The sequence below is a fragment of the Xyrauchen texanus genome, chromosome 35 (genome assembly GCF_025860055.1).
Source record: "Xyrauchen texanus isolate HMW12.3.18 chromosome 35, RBS_HiC_50CHRs, whole genome shotgun sequence".
NCBI lineage: Eukaryota > Metazoa > Chordata > Actinopteri > Cypriniformes > Catostomidae > Xyrauchen > Xyrauchen texanus.
In genome coordinates, this window is record NC_068310.1 from 18,231,122 (window position 1) to 18,252,784 (window position 21,663).

General features: G+C 39.2%; 1 protein-coding gene across 3 annotated transcripts; it reads right to left on the bottom strand.

Annotated features, from left to right (window-relative positions):
* Positions 1-345: 345 nt before the first annotated feature.
* Positions 346-20,470, bottom strand: LOC127628875 (protein TASOR-like). 3 transcript variants are annotated; one of them, XM_052105824.1, is made up of 23 exons: positions 20,047-20,470; positions 17,724-17,869; positions 17,431-17,523; positions 16,489-16,561; positions 13,955-14,046; positions 13,703-13,837; positions 13,455-13,570; positions 13,296-13,327; positions 13,069-13,174; positions 12,863-12,966; positions 9,316-9,419; positions 9,036-9,108; positions 8,864-8,938; positions 8,046-8,753; positions 5,121-5,380; positions 4,883-5,009; positions 3,778-4,622; positions 3,547-3,666; positions 3,294-3,453; positions 2,998-3,097; positions 2,734-2,912; positions 2,477-2,608; positions 346-2,321 (listed from the first exon to the last, which is right to left on the bottom strand). In XM_052105824.1, the coding sequence occupies exons 1-23, from the start codon at positions 20,354-20,356 to the stop codon at positions 874-876; spliced, it is 5,538 nt and encodes a 1,845-aa protein (XP_051961784.1). In that variant the 5' UTR covers positions 20,357-20,470; the 3' UTR covers positions 346-873. The 3 variants fall into 3 exon arrangements, with proteins under 3 accessions (XP_051961784.1, XP_051961785.1, XP_051961783.1); XM_052105825.1 differs by having other exon boundaries at positions 346-2,318; positions 13,296-13,330; XM_052105823.1 differs by having other exon boundaries at positions 13,296-13,330.
* Positions 20,471-21,663: the final 1,193 nt, after the last annotated feature.

The following is a 21,663-nucleotide window of genomic DNA, read 5'->3' on the forward strand; positions in this document are numbered from 1 at the left end:
TTTGCTTCTAAGCTTCAAATCCATTAAGACCAATAGTTTTCAAGCATGCTTTTAGCATTACAGTTCCCACAGTTCATTTTGGAATTAACAGTATTGTCAGAGGCATATATGTTTGATTGGTAAATAATAAAAACATTTCCAAAGAGGTTTCATTTTCAGCGATTTTGAAATTAAGATGCATATTCTTGCCTTAATTCCATTTTAAAACAATAATCTGCTTTGGCGTTGCACCACCAGAATCAATGAGGAAATGACTCCCTCTGCTGGCTTGTATAACTATTAGGTCAATGTTGTCATATGAAACAACTATGGCATTGATACATTTCATTGGACAGAAAATCTGTAACAATTTTTTATATAATATCATAAATAACTATGTACACATACAAAGAGTTAACACATTCTCAACTGGAGCTAATACGGAACACAATATCACATTGTTTGATACAACCTTGTTTTAATAGAACATCTGTACAACCAAGAATGTAAAAAACAAAAACAGCTAAAATGAAGAATGACTCACTTTTTTTCTTTAAAAAAATATTGTCTGCATTTTGCTCCTTGTTCACAAACCGATTTGAAAATCCAAACATAAACTATTGACAAAAATTAAACATTGAAAGGCAATTACATTTCTTGGCAATATAAATATAGTGGTATGAACAAGGTTTTCCAAACATTTGTTTAGGAAGAGCATTATTGAAAACAGTGAAGCTCTGGCCACTGAGTCACAAATCTCATTCATACAAAACCAGATTCCCCCCCCCCCCCATTACACTTGATGACATTTTGATTTGATGTGCTCTTACAGTTAAATATATACATTTATAATGCCAGTAGTCTATTAGGGAAGCCATGACATCCCAATGGCATTTAGTTGTAGCTGTAGTCTGAATAGTAGTCCGGCCGTCCACCCCCTCCCCTCCCAGGGGGATAGCCCCAATTACAGGATGGGCCTCCTCTGATTTGTCCCCAACCTGGTCGAGATCTCATGGGAACTGGCGGTAATCCTCTACCCCTGAAGCCACCACGCATCATATCAGCAGATCCTGACATGCCCCCTCTGGGATGGTACATGCTATTGTTGTCATGTGACCCACCTCTGCACATGGTTCCACGTGCAGCTCCAGGGATGGGCAGGAGTCCTCTACTAGCAGTGCCACCCCTGGTGGGTGGGACCTGACTGCCTCCCTTATTCTCTGAGGAAGAGTTCACTGGAGTTCTACTGCCTTGGGTGCAGGAGGTCAAACTATCCATTGCACCTCCTTTATTGCCTTCTCCCTCATGCAGTACAGGACCTACTGTAGAGGTGGCTGGAGCAGAAGTGCCTTCTTCCTCTTGACTATTAGAGGTTCTGCTCTCACTTCCTCCCACCCACAATCCACCTGTGGCCCCCAGCGGCCCTGTGGCCTCAGTTTGGTTGGTAGGGAGAGCGCTGAAACCTCCCCCACTCTGTCCTGCAGCAAAACTGTGCTGAGTTCCCTGTGTTGGCCCCCAGTTATAGAGAGGTGGAACAGGAGGAATAGCAGTGAGGGCTGGAAAGAGAGAAGCATCTGGTAAGGAAGGACAAGTGGTGTGAAGAGAGGAAGAGGAGGATAAGCTGGAGAAAGATGCAGTCTCTAAACCTTTCAGAGCATCCTGAGTGCCAGCAAGAACCACCTGATTTGCACTGCTTGCTGTTGCTGCCCCAGCCGTACCCACACTGTCAGGGGGCTGAAGGGAGGAGGCTGTTTCTGGAGTTGGATGCACCTCCGCTGAGCTAACAGGGGGCTGAGGGAGGGGCAGGGAGGTCGGAATGGTGGGCGGCTGGGCGATGGGCAAAGTCGAGGTGTTTGTGGTGGCAGTTTGGCTGTACTCTAAACCTTTGGAGGCTGCCCTAACTGGGGACGAATATGCAGAGGACATGTGGTATGCAGGTGATCCAGAGTAAGGGCTCCACTGTGCTGAGCTGGGACACAGGTAGCTCTGGTGGGGGTTAACCCCAAAACTGACCAGGGTGTCCTCCACTTCAGGCTTGGGTGTGCCCTCCTGAGTGGCGGCTTTATATTGAGCGATGGCAGATTTGAGAGCCACGTAATCAGTCGCATATGAGCCCTGGGTAGGGTAGGTGGAAGGGTTTGGCGGGGGATCCATAATGGGGTCCAAATGGGGCTGGTCAGGGAGAGGAGGACGAAATCCATCTGTATGAGGCGGAGGGGGCAGAGGGGCCTGCTGTCCTTCCAGATTATTTTCAGCTTGAATGGAAGGCTCGTCGATAACCAGCATGTCATCTTCAGAGTCTATGGACATGTCCTCTTCATCTACCACTGCATCAGGCTCTACTGAGTGGTGAAAGAGGAGACGATAAACATGGATTTAAATGTCACTACTGAAGATTTCTGAGCATAAATAAATCTTATGATTTTTGAACAAGGAGTGATTGCACTATTAGGCAATCACTGCATTGCCGTTGACTGTCAAGATATTCAGGTTTTACCTGGAGCAGGTCGGATATTCACTACTACTTCCGGAATGCTGATCAAACTCTGGAAGTTGTTCATGATGTCATTCATACCTGCCACAATAACTCCACTGCCAGAGAACTGTGAGAATGTCTCATGATGCCTTTCTGTATATAAACAAGTGATCACAGCAACAATGTCATATCAAAAGAAACACCTCAAACAGCTTTGAAATACTACTATTCATATATACCACTGAAACATAATCTTTGCCTAGACTGGGTGCATGTACCTGTAAGGAAGATGATGTGTCTGAGCTGTGTGTGTTGAGCTTGTAACTTCACCAGGCAGTCCAAATCAGGAGCCTGCTTAGATGGAGTGTCACACTCATGGTAAGGTAGAAACTCAACCAGGTGTTTCTTTTGATAGGCCGTTAGCAGGTTTAACAGCTCCAGGGCCTCTGCGTTTAACCTGTGAAAGTGAAGTGGACAGTAAAGTGATATAACGGAGGCTAGGTTTTGTCAGAATTGGCTGAACAGTCTCAAACGGTCTCTACCTGCTGAGCTCTTTAAGCTTCTTCTGAGTCTTACAGTGAACCTTCCACTTCCAGGGTGAGCCCTGTTCCTCCAGGAACTGAAGAAATGCCTTTAGCTTTTCTGCAAGCACAATTAAATTGTGAGTATTGGGAGAAAAAGGTATGCCAACTTGCATACCCACTGAATTCAAGCACAAAATACTACAATTAATCAAATCCTAAGAAAATAATTCATAATATTTCTACCATCACCCCATTGATTATAGCAGATGGTACTACAGTTTTTGCAAACCCACCACATTTTTGGAAGCTCTTACCTAGTGTTATATTGTCAGGGTTGAGAATGAACTCATCAGACACGATGAGACCACCTGACACAAAAAGTTCATTGTAAGTGCGATTTTTCACATCATCCAAACTGTCGACGCCAGCGAAGTAAACTGTGGACAACTTCTTCAAAGACACCAGTGCTGGGATCTAATTGAGGTATGGAGGGGAAAAAATATCAAAGTGAATGCCTCTCAGTTTGTTATATACAACAGTAAATTGAAAGGTTTTGTTAGTAGTTACCTTATGTACATGAGCAGCGATATCCTCATTCTGAATGATGATCATGAACTTTTGCTGGCTTTTATTCATCAGGTAGGTCAGTGGGTTGCAGTCAATATTGCCAAGACTTCTTAAATACTCCTGCGAAAACAAAACACGGAAGGAATTACAGATAAGTTTCAAAACAAAGGTCAGAGTCAATATGCAAGTACACAATGAATATTCTGACACATTATGTACTAAGCGTCAGACCTTGATCTCAGTGCAGAGTTCACTCTCCTCATCTCCTCTCTGAATGTAGAACTTCACTGCATTCTTCTGCATGATCTCCACCAGTGTGCACAACACATCTGGCTTGATCTGGCCAATAATGTTGCCACCCACAGTGCTTGAGGTTCCTGCAAGGATAGGATCTGAGGGTATCGCCAATACTGGAGGAATTGGAGGATTACTGCCGCTTACTGTTGATGGAGAGCACATAGGACTTTCCAAAACATTTGTACTCTTGAGGTCAGTTGACTTTTCTTCTGAAAATAGGTGGACCTCTTTGACAGTGCCAAGGCGAGGTTTGCCTGAAGAGGGAGGTTTAGGGGCAAGTACAGGGGCTTGTGGCTTGTTGATCGAAGCTTGAGACTTGAGCACTGGAGATGATGTTTTAGTGTGACAAGGGACAGGTGGAGAGGGCAGGGTGGGTTGGGCTTTAGTCAGCTTGGCAGAAGAGGGCAGGACTGCAGTTAAGGGGGCAAGCACTGGGGCAATAGCAGCTGGTGACGTAATGGTCGCAGGTTCCAATGACGAACTGGGAGCACAAATCAATCGGTTCATCTTCTCACAGAGAGTGTTGACATGAGCCTGCACTGGCGGTGATGTGACATATTTTGAAACAAATGTAGAGAAGGACAGGCACGACCAATTGGCCTGCTCCTTACGTCGAGGCAAAGGAATCTGGGAGATGTACATTATATGTTGGGCTTCCATCAGTTCATGGATTCCTGTGCAGAGGTTCTTGAACTCACTGTCAAGGATGGCATCTACCGCTTTTCCTGTGGTCTTTGCCTGCTTCTCACCTCCACTCACACAAGCCTCACCAACACCCTCTAAATATAAAACCAGATATAAAACAAAATTATTACCATACAAATCTTTATAAATTTATGACTATTACTTTTTTCCTTGATTGTTATGGGTTATTTTTCTATTGTCATCTATTTTCAGATTGGTCATGGGCACATATTTGGTCGTATGTGCCATATATTCTAAATATACCACTTATTTCTGCCCCTGTTTTACTACACAAGCTTATTCACATTTTAAGTCAATAGATGTTGGACTTATAAGGATGCAGGTGAGTAAGAACCTGTGGTGGGTGTTTTCCAGAAGTGGTGGCTCTGATGTGAGACTTCTGCTGGACGGGAGGGCTGCTGATCCATACTAGAAGAGGGACTGCGCACATCCAAACTGCTCCTGCTGCAGACCATCTGCTCCTACAAATACAGGCTAGAGGTTAACAAAACAACTAAAAAGCAGAAAGCTTGCAAAATCAAGATATGTCCAAGATAACAAATGAGTGTGACATAACGAGGAACTGTCGAAACCTCTAAATAATCCTGGATAACCTGCTCCGCATCAGCACGCCTGCCCCGCAGGTCAAGGTCACAGTGAGCCACCAAGTCGGTGGGTTCGATCTCCAAGCTGTCAGGGAGAATTAAAGGCTGGCCACTTGAAGAGGTCTGGGCCATCCTGTTGAGTGTGCTGAGGAAGAGTTTAAGCAACGTATGCGTGTCTCGTAAAGAGGTACTCGGAGTCATGCGCTCCCGTAGGTCCGTGTCACACAACCCCATGCTGTCCATCATCACTATCAGAAAGAAAAACAGGCTTTCAACAAAGAGCTCATTTTTCTGAGGAACTGCAGTATCAATCACTCTATTGTGCTGGAGCTCCTTTGTGGCACATTACACCTCTCTCAGTCTGCACTGCACTTGACTTTGAACATGCACTTGCAAACTTTAAGGGGCAAGGGAAGTTTCTGTTGACAGACCCTCAAACTCTCGATTTTGTCAGAGGGCACAAGCCTATTATATGTACGCTTCTGATCCCACAATGCAATATGACTGAGACATCATAGGAAAGATTGTGTTTAACCTACCCAACCCCCCACATAACTCTAATGTATGAAGGGATAGTTCACCCAAAACGACTTGTGTACGACTTCTTCACCAGAACACATTTGAAGAAAAATAGAAAAAAATATCTTAGCTCAGTAGGTCCTTAAAATTTCTCTTTTGAAGGTCCAAAACTCCCAGGCAGTCAGCATTAACTTGATCCATACGAAACCAGCTGTTAATGTCTTCTAGGGCTGCAACTAACGATTATTTGACTATTTCCGATTATTGCAATGATTAATCATTAGCTCTTAACCGATTATTGAGCTTGTGTCCTGACTTAAAAAGGTTGGATTAAATGCACTTACTAACAAAAAAGAACAAAATCATCTTTAAAAAATATTTCTAAATGACATTCACTGAATTACAGGGAAAAAAACGTTTTATTAAAGTTAAATTCAGTAAAGAAATTCACTGCAAAAAATCCTATAGTTATCAAGTGTTTTTGTCTTGTTTTCCATTAAAGTTTGTCTAAAAATCCTTAAAACAAGATACATTTAATTGAGAAGCAACATAAAAGATATTTAGATTTGCTTTAAGAGAATGTATCTTAAATATAAGTGTATTTTTTCACTTGGTTATAATTCTGCGAGTACAGTAAAGACAAAATATACTTATATTCAAGATCTATTCTCTAAAAGCAAGCATAAACATATTATATACTGCTTCTCAGGTGATTACATATTTTTAATAGGATTTTTAGATATTTTAAAATATTAGCATTTTTTATATTATAGTCAACATTCTCAGAAAACTAGTATTTATTCCGCAGTATAACTGCTGAAGTAAATGTGTGTTGTTTTAAAGGAGTTTTAGATATTTATATAGGAAAACAAGCCAAAACAAAAACAAATCAAAAAGTATTTTGTTGCGGTGTATAATGGGGCAAAGACTACCCTCTCTCACCTTTCTGTTCACTTCAATCCATCTTGAACTCACAAATGTTTTTTTAATAAAGCTGCATAATGCCAATTTTCTTCACGATAAGAAATGCACAGTGACATATATTATGATTCAATAAGTCGCGAGCATCACATTCTAATCTAGCCGCGCTTGAGGGATAAGCATTCCCGCAACAGAATGTATCAGCCGGGTGCTGTTTCAATCTCTCCCCCCTAGATCGGGACATTTGCACAACTCATAAAAGAGGCACTGACCACACAGACAAATGCCAGTTTCTGAGTTTATAGTTATTTACATGATCTGCTTCTGTATTATTTGAACTTTAATAAAGCTATAACACATTAAAACTGCATTTAAGATATAATGCCTGGGTGTTTCCTTTAAAGAGCTCCAGCTCCACTTATTCCATAACGAGAGTGCTTCTGTATTTACTGGTTTGGTATTTTTGCATTATAATTCCATCATACTTTGCGGTCTACATCACCTGAAGGTGTTTGGAAAGATTAGAGTGCATCTGGACTTTGGTCTGTGTAATTATTCTTCTCCTCAGTCAGGTGCAAACTGCAGGGCTGCTCTCGCATGTCGACTAACCGTTTCAGCCCTATTATTTGTTTCTTTACTCACAATGGTGCATTTGTGTGCTTATCCTGGATGTCTCAACCAAGTGGAGAACATGAGATTACCTCATAATCCATGGCAATGCGAATATGTCACACGAGAGACCGCTTGGACTCCACCCTTTCCTAAAGCGTTGGATTATAGTTAAAAAGTATGCAAATGTTGATCGTACCGCTTTAGAAGACCTTAATTTAACAGTTGGAGTCGTATTGATGACATTTATGCTGACTGTCTGTGATTTTTGGACCTTCAAAAGAGAAATCGCCATTCACTTGCATTTTTATGAACAACTGAGCAGAGATATTTTTCTATTTATAGTGTTCTGGTGAAGAAAGAAAGTCATAAACACCTGTGATATCACAAGAGCGAGTAAATAATGAGAGAATTTATATTTTTGGGTGAACTATCCCTTTAAGCAGTTTAGAAAAATTGCATTGAGAATTAAAAGCATTATATTTCTGCTACCTAAAACTGTTTGTTACAAAGTCATAGCCATTTTTTTTTTTTTTTTTTAAATTTTACACATGTTTTTCTAAGACCTAAAAACTACTGCCTTTATACATAATTATTTTGGCTTATAAATAATATAAAAAATGTTTCTTCATGATTTCTCTGTTGTAAAAACAGATTAAACCAGCATAGGCTAGTTTGATGGTCTTAGCTGGACTGGTTGGCTGGTTTTAAAAAGGGTTTTATCCACATGTTAGTTGGCCAGGAGACCAGCTTCTTCCAGCAAACCAGCCAAGGCTGTTTTCATATTTCTTTTTCTTCAGTATGTATATCCCGCAAGCACCATCCAGTACCATATTCTACACAGTTCGTTCAGCACAGACTCACCTCTTCCTGGCTCTCCATTCAGCAGATCCGTCCTCAGGTACTTGCTCATGCCTCCAGCACCTTCCTTCTCTAGCCTTCTCTTCAGACTGACTGGGTCCCAGTCATCCTCTCTCTCCGGCCCGCTCTCCTCCTCCTTTCCCAAAGTCCTCTTGTGTAACTGAATCAACTTCAGCAATTTCTCCATCTTGTCTTTGTCATATTCCCCCTGTGGCCTCTGAGCGCCACCGTTAGACTGAGAAATCCCAAGTCCACTGCTGCTTGATGCCTGTCTATCTGACCCTCCCCAGTCTGAAACAGGACTGTACTCTTCAGCGCCTGCTGGGGGAGACACTGCCCCCTGCCTGCTGTCCATCAGGCCCTGCTGCAGTGCCTCCACAGGTAGCTGAAACTGTCCCGGCCCATATATGTAAGACTTTAGTGCTGAGTCCATGTTCTTGGGACGAGGTGCTGGGTGTAGGTTGGTCCGGTCATCCAAACTGTGCCGGTACTCCCCCACCTGAAAGGGCCGTATAGCACCTTGCTCCTGTTGGCTCAGATAGTCCAGTGCCTGGCGCTTCAGCCCTGCAGCAAGCTCTTTGGGTGGATTAGCACGTAGTTTGAAGAGCCCGTGGTGCAGGGCGGGTACAAAATTATCTAGTTGGTGGCTGATTGGGTCTTTAGGCTCTAGTGTAACCAGAGGGTCATCATCTACTCCAAAGCTTTTAGAAACTTCATAATAATAAAATAGATAAAATTTAAGAAGGTAAATAGGAGCAGTCAATGATGGTTACACACCCAAATCAAAACAATTTTTAAAAAACTATACAAGAGACACTCACCCAACCTCGAGATGATTCTTTGCTCTTGAAAGACAAAAAGTGCCTGTAAACCCCTATCATATCTGCCTCGCCTCTCTTCAAAGAAACAAAGAGACAGGCAGTATTATTCCATACCATACCCATATTGTCAGTGTTGATAAACAAGGTAAGAGGTTGTCATGTGTTGACCTACCATTGGTAGTGTGCAACTGAGAGGATGAAAGCAAGAAAAGAAATCCTTTGTCTGCCAGTGGCTTCACCAGAACCTACAGTGAAAAATAATTTAATTATAGCATTACTTTAATAAAAGCACATCCCCAGTATAACTTCTCCATATCAGATCACTGACACAGATTTCATCAACAAGCTGGTAAAGAGGAAAGATGGTAGGCGGTGACTTCGCCATGCTATAGTGAGGCTGCAGAGGTTAATTAAATCAAAGTGTACTAGAAAAGGGTTGTGAATGAGCTCACCATTCTCTCTCTCTCAAGCCGCTGCAGCAGTCCTGAGAGACTGTCTTCCTGTTTAGTCTTCCCACTGACCTCATACAGGCTGCAGTACATACCACACTTCAATGCTGCAACACAACACAACACATTCTTAGCCTCCAAACAACACAACTGAATCCCTCGGCAATTATACATGCACTGTAGGGGAAAAGATTATCCATGTTAAGATAAAGAAAGTATTGTGCGCTAGAAGGTTTTGGTATCTCCTGGACAAATGAACATCCATCCATCCATCCATCCATCCATCCATCGTCAACCGCTTATCCTGTGTACAGGGTCGCGGGGGGCTGGAGCCTATCCCAGCTAACATTGGGCGAAAGGCGGGGGACACCCTGGACAGGTCGCCAGTCCATCGCAGCAAATGAACATCATAGGTATTTTTTATCATTAATGAAAATACAAATTATATATAAAAGACTGAAATTACCATGAGCAAATTTGAGCTCGATTTCACGCATCAATAAATTGTGAAATGTTTCAGTGCCCAATTCATAGCCCAATGCAAGTATGCACTGCATTCTCTGCAATAGGCCCTAGAGCAGATTTTCTTCTTTCAATCAACAACTGTCATGCTGCCTTGAGCAGCAATTTGAGTTATATACTATATTTTTGTCCCCAGTCCATTCAAACAAACTTTTTTCTCCATGTCTCTCCCCAATCCTCAACTATCAACTCACCTCCCCGGACTGTAACCACCAGAGCAACACAAGAGCGCATGTAATTTATGTACAACAGGACCATGCGTAGGCCAAGAACTCATGTCTGCATTTGCATAAATTATGTTTCGCCTTTACAACCTGCCTTCACGAAACATTACAAAACTACTATATAGCGATACAGCCCAGAGAAAAGTTAACAGTTTTTTTAAGCAATTAATGCAGTATCTGTTTTTTTTTTTACTTCATGAATCTTCATGCAACAGAAGGTGTCCTGAGTTTTTCCTGGCAGGCTACTCAGCCTTACATGCTCCGATTAGGGTGATGGCGGCATCTGCTGCCTGTCAGGAACATACCCAGGCATAATAAACACAGGAGCGGATTTACTGTATGGAGAATGACTTCAACCGCAAGTGTTATGAGAGATATGGGCAACCTGCTGTATTTATTTGCATTGCTGGAAAAATGCTCACTCAGTTTCTTCTGAACCAGTTTCAAAAGCCAAACCACCCGAGAGTAACCCAGTGTATGCGCGATACTGATAAACATGGCCGTTCAGCTGCAGCCAGGTATACTTGAAAAGACTGAAAGGCAGCCAGAGAAAATAATAGTTTTGAAATTTTAAACTTTCACAAATTAAACTTCAGCATTTAATATGTTTTATATCTGTATGTATCATCACAATTAAGTTTCTCTTGCCAATAAAGTTTGATATGCATTGAATCTGCCTATTTGATCATATTATAAAAAAAGTCCACTGGAAAATGGCAGAAGATTTTGCGCAAATTGTAACATGATATGCCGTGTAAAAATATATTTGTATTAAAGATTAAAACCTGTAAAAATGTGGCTAATTAACTCTATTTGCAAAAACAATACATAAAACATTTTAAAATGTACGTACATAATAAACAATAATTTATTACAATAAATGATGACTGACCAATTGCTTGCACACAAAGTATAAAGAGAATATATTTATGAGGATTTTTTTTATGTTTATTGTAATGTACATGTGCCATAATTAACTGTGATTAAATCATAGAAAACTGCAATTAATAGGTTCAAATGTTTTAATCAAGTTAGCTCTGGAAAAAATTAAAGAGACCACTGCAAAAAAAACAGTTTCTCTAGATTTACCATTTATAGGTATGTGTGAGTAAAATTAATATTTTTGTTTTATTCTATAAAGTACAGACAACATTTCTACCAAAATCCAAATAAAATATTGTCATTTATAGCATTTATTTGCAGAAAATGATAACTGGTGAAAATAAAAAAAGATGCAGTGTTTTCAGATCTCGAATAATGCAAAGAAAATAAGTCCATATTAATTTGTAAAAACACAATACTAATGTTTTAACTTAATGTTGGAGTATTTCTGTAACAGCTGATCTCCTGGGATTTTCACACACAACGGTCTCTAGAATTTACTCCGAATGGTGCTAAAACAAAAAACATCCAGTGAGCAGCAGTTCTGTGGAAGGAAATGCGAACTGACAACGTCTACGGTAACTCAGATTACCGCGCTGTACAATTGTGGTGAGAAAAAGAGCACCTCAAAATACTATTCTGAGAAGCGGGTTGGTGCTGTTTTGGCGGCACAAGTAGGACCTACACAATATTTTAAGGTTTTAATGTTGTGGCTGATCGATGTGTGTATAATATATATATATATATATTTCACATTAAAGACCCCTCACCAGAAGTGAAGTGATTAGAATCACAAAAGGCTGTGTTTAATAAGTAAATATATAAAATGCACGAACAACGCCAGGGCATCAGTGAATGGTGCTGCTGTTTACACACACCCACGGCTATTTTTAGACTTCGCGCAATATTGGAGCGCTACTCGCGAACAAAATCTCAGATGTAGATGCTCAATAGTTCGGTTCACATATAATATGCATTTAGAACGGCACCGCAGGTGCATTTGACCGGAATTTGAATAAGAAGCTAATTAAATTTTGTGAACTTGCCTATACATACAGGACTTCCTGGAGAGTTTGGATGGAATGTCAAATTTAAAAGCGTGAGAGTTTAAAAATTGCACAACTTATTACTGTTGTATTTAAAAAATATATATATATTTATTATTATTATTATTATTATTATTATTATTGTCACCATTAGTATTTGTTTACAATTTATAACAATATTTAAATTGAATGGGTTAGGGATTTTTCACACAGGAAAAAATAATTGTGAATGAAAAGTGGACTGATGTCTTACAACTAAATTGAACAAAAAAGAGATCCAAATCATTTAAAGTCCAGATGTAAGTTAAGACATTTTTGGAAAAAAATAAAGAAAAATAAAAAATAAAACACTGGTTTATTTTCTACTGAAGACTTGAAGACTGGAATTACTGATCATTTTGCTGCTACATTATCCAGTAAACAAGGTAATAAACTAGACATTTAAATTGAAATAATGTGTAGTTAGAGGTTTGTGTTTCTTTACACATTAAAGAGTATTCCCAATTAGTTCCACACAATAATTTAAAGATATTCTAAACTGATTATGCAAAAGAACAACACTGGTATTGGATCGGGATCGGTACTGGCCGATACTGAGATTTCCAGGATCAGAATCGGAAGAGAAAAAATGGTATTGGTGCATCCCTACTTTAAATGTTGTTTTTTAATTTAGTATAAATGTTAAAAAATATCAGCCGATTAATCGGTTATCGGCTTGTCTTCCCAACTTAGTTATTGGTATCGGCAAAATCCTATATCTGTCGACCTCTAATTATAAATATATATACACTTTCACAGTAATAAATAAATTTTTTTTAATTGAAAATAGAAATAAGAACACAAAACTTTCATAACCATAACTGGTACTTTTCCTACCCTCTCGTGATCCACTGTATGTGTCCCATGATAGCAGAGAAGATGGGATCTTTCTCTTTACTTGATCGAGATGCATTGCCATTTTGATGTCAAGCTTGTCTGGGCTGAAAATTGCATAAGAAAAAATACAGTAATTTAAAACCAATATAAAAATCTGAAAGGACAAAACTGAGCTCATTAGTCTTTACAGAAAAGAAGACACTTACAGTTTAAGGGGAAGGAGAGGGAGACTTGTAGACCGTATGTGCACTTGATAGACCTCATCTCCCTTATTTACCAGCAAGCCACTCCAAACCGTATATCTGCGTCGAACTAAAACATCAAATGCAAAATAAACAGTTTGGGTTCTCAGGAATGCTGCACGTGATTACATAAATGAATATCTAATAATTTTATCACACAGATATGTTAGAGAAATGCATATAAAACGTACCCCTCTGCGCTTCATGCACAGTACTGTTTAATCTACTAAAAGAGAAAAGAAACCCGTTTAGATCTATATAAACCAACAGGAAATGTAACTAAATAAGCAATAATCAAGTTATGCACTTTATAACTTTCTAAACCAGTCTTGGGTGTCACCAGTTCATACCTGTGTGCAGCCGCAGCCGGCTCTTTGCCTTTGTATTGAAAAGACACAACCGCATATGGCAACACGTGCCTGGGCCTTGACCGTAGTTCATCAAATGCAAATTCATAAAAGTATTGCTGTGAAAAAGAAACAGAGGGACGTGATGTGAGCAAAAAAGAATCTATCTGAACAAGTAGTATAAAAATAAAGATCGTAGTGAAAAAATTTGGAAATGGCACAAATGTAAGGATGATTTGAATCAGACTAACTTGAGTGTGTTCAAAGGCCCTGTAGGACAATAATGAGGTCACTTTGCTGGCATTTTTGTAGAGATGGCAGTCATATTTAGGGGCAGGTTCCAGATTACCCTTGGGCATATTCTCAAATATTGTTTTCACTTTACCCTGCAGAGCAAGTAAAAAAGGTCACATTGTCCTTGATTTTTTATTTTAATTAAAGCTTTATAAGATACACTGTCATTCAATAGGCATTGGTTATCAATTCATGACTGAAGTAATTACCTTCATGACTTTGAATATTATAATCTCTCCAGCAGCACCAACTTCAAATGGATTCATTTGTAACAAGTCTGAGTATTTTGAGAGGTAAACCCCTAAAAATAGAAAATGTAGAAGTTATCTATAAGAAGTATTACTCAAGGTAAAATCCCTCCAAAAAGGCCCTGGAGTAATATCAAAACATTTATTAGCAACCCTTTGGAATGCAACCCCTGTAAAGCATGTTTGCCAGGATTAAATAGTTGCAGATAAAATTTTATTTAATCAGTTGAAGAGACCAAGTCAAATTAGACATACACTAATACTAAGGGATAGGAATGGGAGTCTGGTTTTCCTTGGTAGCTCAGCGAGTATTGACGCTGACTACCACCGCTGGAGTCGCAAGTTCAAATCCAGGGCATACTGAGTGACTCCAGCCAGGTCTCCTAAGCAACCAAATTGGCCCAATTGCTAGGGAGGGTAGAGTCACATGGGATAACCTCCTTGTGGTCATGATTAGTAGTTCTCGCTCTCACTGGGGCAGTTGGTAAGTTGCGCATGGATCGCGGAGAGTAGCATGAGCCTCCGCATGCTGCAAATCTCCGCGGTGTCATGCACAGCAAGCCACGTGATAAGATGCGTGGATTGACAGTCTCAGAAGCAGATATATCTCTGAGACTTGTCCACCACCACCTGGATTGAGGTGATTAACCGCGCCACCACAAGGACATACTAAGTAGTGGGAATTGGACATTCTATATTGGGAGAAAAGGGGCTAAAATAAATAAATAAATACAAATGGCAACAAAAAGTGGCAATACAAAGGGCTAAGTGATGCATCGAATACCCACAATATCATCGCGATTATTTTGCTGAAGATATCAAATTCAACAATATTGTGTATATCGCAATGATTTTAATGAGCCTTTTATTTGGCAATTAATTTTCATAGAGTGCATGAGTAGACTAATTTCACAATTCTTCAGGGCTGTAGAATTAATTAAAATAACATCAAAATGGAGATATGATTTATTTAACTGCCAAAAGCTGCGATTAAAGACTTAAAGATTAAATGGTCTGTGTGTGCTTCAGAATGAACCGGCAACGCACTGATCTGTGCACACGCAGGGGCTTGTGTTTGTAGTGCGGTTCACCTGCATGGGGAAGTACTGCAGGTTCAAGCATTCGCACAATTCCAAACATCAGTAATTGCTATAAAGTTATTGTACAACAGTTCACAAGATGCTAAACTTATAACGGTCAAAGTTGCAATTTCCGTTTCATAATAAAAGCTCCTGGAGATGATGAAATATACATGACTGCACTTGTAGTGTCAAAATAAAAACCCCAGTTTAGGGTGAATTAAATATTAATTATCCAGTATTATATTGTAATAATAAACTTAACTGGTTTCCACAGTAATAATTTAGTATGATGCAATGTTCATCTGGTGTCCAAAAAATAAGTGAAGTAGTTTTTGCACACCTTGTTCATTCACAAAGAAAATGATTTAACTTTTAGCAAAAATATATGAAGGTAAATAAGATTTCTATTAAGCTTCCATGTATGATTGTTTGTTAAATAGAAGTATAAACAAACAAATCAATGAAAATTATTACATTTTAATCTCCCTTGTGTTAAACAGTGAAAAACTGTGTGAAACATTTCTTTATTTTTTTTAAATAGATTTTTATTTAATACCTTTGAAATATGAATTCTATTTGGCTACAATGATAGTTCATCTGATTGAAAACAAACAAATAAACAAACAAACAAACAGACACTTTTATGCTATTTCAGAGCAAAAACATAATTATTAAACTATATATAGAATATCTTCAAGTTGCTGAAAAATATCGAGGTATAATTTCTTAAGTCATATCGCCCAGTCCTACAACTCATTTAAAACAAAACCATTCCATCCAGTTTTCCGAGATGGGAACAATAACCACAGTTGGAGATGGAGGGGCCATCCTGTCTTTTTGACATTCCGATTCCAATCTCTGAATTTTTTCTTAAGAATTATAAGTTCACTGCTCTTTGAAAGGGTGAACTTGCATTATTATGATATTATCATTATATCAGTGGCATAAAATTGTCTTAAAATGACAATAATAATGTTTATTATTTTTGGGACAATATATCTTCCAACAAAAATTAGTTATCGTGACAGGCCTAGTTGTAAAACCATATCTCTGAGAGACCTGCCTTACATCAAGAACAAAATTAACAACATTATTTCCAAAACCTCAAACATGCTCTTAGCAGCAATCAGGGGAGACCAATTTATAAAACAGCTGTACACAATCACTCATTTATTTGAGCAATGATGTTTGTCTGTAGTGAATTGAGGTTCATTAACATTTATTTGGTTGATGTCTAACCAATCCTAACAGAGCTGAGAAACTGCCTTTTTGGCCTTGACCATCCAAATACTCCTTGTCACAACCAAAAGACCAGATTTACACAAACCCTAACACGACTTGAATGACTACAGCCAAACAGATGTAAACGGACATCTCTTATCGTAAGCAATGTCCTGGAGACAGAACGCTCACCTTTGAGAGGACTTCCAAGATTGGTGACCCGCGAATGTCCCACAGAGAGACCCTTTTCACAGATCCATTGAACCTAGTAAAGTGGATTGAAACATTTATAAGGGATTCTATTAATCTGACCACTGGTCTTATTCAATTCTGATTAATTACTAGGTATTTTGGCACAAGGTTTTTGGTAACTATTCCATTCACATTTATATTTTCATGTTATGGTGTACATCTTGATAAATAACTGAATACAAAAAAGGTAAAGTATGCATTGTCTAGCATTTTAACACCGAAATCTCTAATTGGGGTCACAGTTTGCATTAGGTTTAAACTTTTTAAACATTTAGGTTTTCAGAAAATGCTGCTTATATGGCACTTTGCTATTTAAAGTTTTGGTGATATTCTGATTGATTCAATCCATGTAAATGTAGCTAATGCATGTTTTCATTTCACTAACCTAGCTTTAGTGATATAATACATCACAATATGTTTGTAATCATTAACATTATTCAATGCAGTTAGTTACATAAATGTTACAATGAACAATACTTTATACAGCATTTACTGATCTTGTATAATGCTAAATCTCTACATACACAGATAATTATTTTTATTCTAAATGCTGAATATGTTAACATTAATGAATGCATTGTGAACTTACGTGAAAAAAAAAAAAAAGAAATTATAAATAAACATTAATAACCAAAATTAATAAATGCTGTGAAAAAAATAATTGTTAGTTCACGGTACCAATTGCATTAAATATTGTTAACGAATAGAACCTTATTGTAAAGCGTTGCTGATTACGTCCGCAAGATATACAAACAACACAATACAAAGGTCTAAAATCAAGCATACAAAACACAGTCTGAGTAGCAATACTCAGGTTAAAACAGCACTAGCGAGACTTTCTGGAGTAGTACACTTAAGCAAAAATAGCGTAAATAAATTCACCTTATTTCTCTCTGGCAGCAGAAAAGCATTGAATTCTGTGAGCTCTGCATCTGTCCTACCATTCTGCTTCAGTTCCCTTTTCTTCTCAATGAACTATGGGACACAAAAAACAAAAACATGACATCACACTGAATCATTCTTTGAACCACCAAAAATTGTCTCTACATGAACTCAGAACAAAATCATTCTTACAGTCTTTAACAATTGAAAGAGAAAATGCTGCTGTCCAACTATATTTAATGTTTGTCCACTTGAAAAAACAAAACAAAAAAACAAGTTCAATCACTGCTCACCTCTTTTTCCAGGAGCTCATTGTGAATGAGACAAGCTTTGGTGTAAGTGAAAGTCCCACGAGAGGCAGCATCCAGATAAAACTTGGAGAGAAGCTTCACAACTTCTTCAAACTCTCTGGAATCTGGAGACAAGTGCTGGAGGAGACCTGGAGGACATAAACATGAAGACAAGATAAAAATAATTTTATGGTACGTCAGTGACCAACAAAAGACATCTTAAATTGCATGCGAAATAGACCATATAAATGCACACCACCAGAGGTGTAAGTCAAAACTTGGTGCCATATCACAATGGCATAAAGTGATATGCTTTATAACCCAGTGCTACTTCATACATACAGGACTCCCTTTTGACTAATGGAATGCCACAACTTCTCCATGACCTTTCCAGGCATTTGTGATTACTGGATACAGATTTTAACAAATAATTTTGATTTAAAGTGATTCGCTTAAGAATCATTCAGACCGATGTGTGAACGATTTTGACCAATGAATTGACAAGAACTGACTCAAAAGAATGACTTGACGCAAAAATAGAACATCGCTATAGCTTCAAAGCAAGTTTTACTCTACATAAGAGCAACATTAAGGCCTAGCTGATAATATATTTTTAAAGGAGTATTCCAGGTTCAATACGAGTTAAGCCAGATTGAAAGCATTTGTGGCATAACGTAAATTACCACAAAAACATTTATTTTCTTTTTTTTTTAAAAGAAGCAAAAATCGAGGTTACAGTGAGGCATTTACTCTGCAATGGAAGTGAAAGGGGGCAATTCTTAGAGGGTTTACAGACAGAAATGGGAAGCTTATAATTATAAAAAAGCAATTACTTATTTTTCTGTAAAATGTGTGTATTATTGGAGCAGTAACATAACAAAAAAAGCAGTAGGGGTAAAATCTTTCCATGGCAGCTCTTTTATCACACTAAAATCGGATTTGGCTATACTTTTGAAACAGTATTTTAACGTTTACAGATTGGCCCCATTCACTTTCATTGCAAGTGCCTCAGAGTATCCAGATTCTTCTCTTATTCGAGTAAAGAAAAGGATTAATTAGAAATTAATGTATGGTAATCAACATTATGCAACAAATGCTGTCTATTGAGTTGAACTTAAATATTCCTTTAAAGAGGAAAAATAGACAAATTTATTTTCACTATATACATGTCCCATGAATTTCCCATTCCCTTTACAGTTATTATCAATTTTCAGGTCTTTTCCTGGCCTAGAAATCACAATTTTAAAATGTCCTGACAATTCCAGGTTTTCCATGACCACTGCATTTAAACATTTAGTGCAATATGATCTAGTCTAGGTCTCGAACCATGTGTGATGCTACACAAACTCTCTCAAACAAGTTTATAAGAGCCAGTCGTGTTATAAATGCCCAGTTGGGTTTAGACATACAAACATAAAAAGTCCAAAGCATCTAAACAAACCTCACCTGTCTAAACAGCTCAATGACAAACCATCTGATAAAGCCAACACAAAAGAATCATGTCCTAGATCCACAAGATGCCAAAAGCACTTCCGTAAGCGAAAGTGAAAGCACAACTACTACAAACACATCCCATCCCAACAAGCACACCTGTCCTGCTTTATTTTCATTCCAATTCACTGTATTCCTCTCACAACCTAACTCTTATTCAATTAATGTGACTTCATGCTTCTGAAATGAAAAAGTACATTATAGGGGAATGAATGTCAGTGGGACCCCAGATGTTGTTCTGGTTTGACAGGTGCTATTAAAACGTTCAAATATCGTCCATATAGACTGAGGCAAGAAATTCCGTGGCCAACATTGTGGCCAGCTGAATCACACTAGCGCCATTCATGATCCGCGCTGGATGAGGAGGGGAAGGAAGACATGTGTCATGTGGTAGGAGGAGTGGTGGTGGCCCAGCGGCCAGGAGTAGCCAACTAGCTAGCAACGAGTCAACGACACCGGCCTCAGCCGTGGGTCAAAAATGCACGTTCATGACACATCTCGTGCATAATTTGAGCTTCCACAGAAAAAGACTTGCGCCGCGCGTGAAACAAATCGGTTCCTCACGTGCTGCTCGAATTGCATTTGACTAAACAGTAGCTCTGAGTGCAATGCATTAGCTAAAAATCAATATACTAACAGCATTATTAAAAACCTCATCGACTAATCGCGTGGTACATTATATGCCTCCTCTGTTCTTTTCATCTACATCGTTATATTAATCTAAAATCATCCGTGAGAGAACGCAGTTTTAAAGAGCTTGCAGGCTGCACGCGCTGTGAAACAGAAATAGTCCGTGTGGGCAATGGCAGTAGTAGTAGTTAAGGGGACACACAACCTTTCCGCTCCTTGATCTTCCGCGGAATCTGAAAATTCCTCCTTGGCAGCTCCTCTGTCGACCTCGTTACAGTCGATGGCGAACTGCTGCAAATTTTCTGCTCCGACAGTCCAGCCCTCCGCCGCTCAGAAGCATCTTGTTCAGGCATTTGCTCGTCTTCACATTCAGCTTGATCGCCATTTTGCTTCGATGTGGCCGTGCTAGAGGCAGACAACAATTGTTTCTTGCTCTCACAATCCTCCACGGTTAAGCCGCCGGGCTTGGTGCTCTCCTTGTCGCCTTTTTTCTCCTGGCCGATATTGCAGGCCATTTTTTGGGACCAGGGATCAACTAGGCAAGCTAGCGATGAAGTTGCTTTTCAGTGCAGCTTCACGGAGTAATTCTCCTCCTCAACCAGCCTCCGCCATAATGCCTGTGACGTATACCTTCCCCACCACTGCAAAACTCTGGCGTCACTCTGTTTACATTCACGCAGATGCCCCCAATCGGCGCTCCTGTGAACCGCACAGCGTCCAGACATCTTAACAACACTGCACGCTTTGATCACCTGACCCTGTCCAACTCCAACAGAGGGCATTGTCCCAAACGTTTACATGAGGTAACATTGCGGGTTTCATAGCTGCAAAAAAAAAAAAAAAGGAATAGTCGAACTGTCATAAAAAATAAAGTCAGGCTTTGGGTAATGTCACTGCTTTTGTTTGTCTTCGGACATTGTCAGTCACATAATTTCATTCATTTCAAGAGATATAATTTGCATACAGTCATATGGCTTGACTTCAAAACATGAACTAAATTTGTATCTATCTAATGTATTACATAATTAGATATAAGATACTACTGTATATGTAGTCAGGGTTGGGAGGGTTACTTTTGAAATGTATCCCACTACAGATTACAGAATACATGCTGTAAAATGTCATTTGTAATGTATTTCATTAGATTACTCAAGGTCAGTAACGTATTCTAAATACTTTAGATTACATCTTCAGCACTGGTAGATTTTTTTTCACTTGTTTAGACTATAAAAAGCCAGTTCAGTAAGACAAAATCCACATGTTATAAATACATTCTCTAAAAACCTAAATATCTTATGCAGTGTTGTTTCTAAAACAAGATAAATCAAACTGATCTTGTTTTAAGGATATTTTTACAGGAAAACAATACAAAAATTGTTTTTAAATATAAAGTTTTTTGCCCTAATATCAAAGGTCTTATTATGCAGATACACACAAACAGCTTCACGCATCTCTCTCTCCCATCTGCCGCTATCTATTCTCCTTAAGTACTCCTGCCGCCCCTCACTGGACTCGACACTTATATTCCAGGCCTCGCTCTTCCCAGATGCCGCTCGGCTCCATCCTGCTCACCAAATACCCCCATCGCTGAACTCAGTTCGGGATTTCTCCAGCCTTTGTTCTCCCATTTCTAGGGAGGGAGCATCGACGGGTCACACGACCTGTGTGTGCCTGGGAGGGGGAACAAGATGAAAGAGAGGAGAAAGGGAAGAGGGGGGATGGGAATAACAAAAGGGAGAGAGAAAGCAGAGAGGGGAGAAAGAGGAGCTCGCCGACCCCAGATACGCCATCGAGTGGTCCTCTGCCCGCTGTCCTACTTCCG

Coding starts and splice junctions, on each gene's coding strand:
- LOC127628875 (XM_052105823.1), bottom strand. CDS start 20,356: ATGGCCTGCAATATCGGCCAGGAGAAAAAAGGCGACAAGGAGAGCACC. Junction 13,175..13,295: donor TGTGCATGAAGCGCAGAGGG/GTACGTTTTATA, acceptor TTGATGTTTTAG/TTCGACGCAGATATACGGTT. Junction 5,381..8,045: donor GAATGGAGAGCCAGGAAGAG/GTGAGTCTGTGC, acceptor TCTTTCTGATAG/TGATGATGGACAGCATGGGG.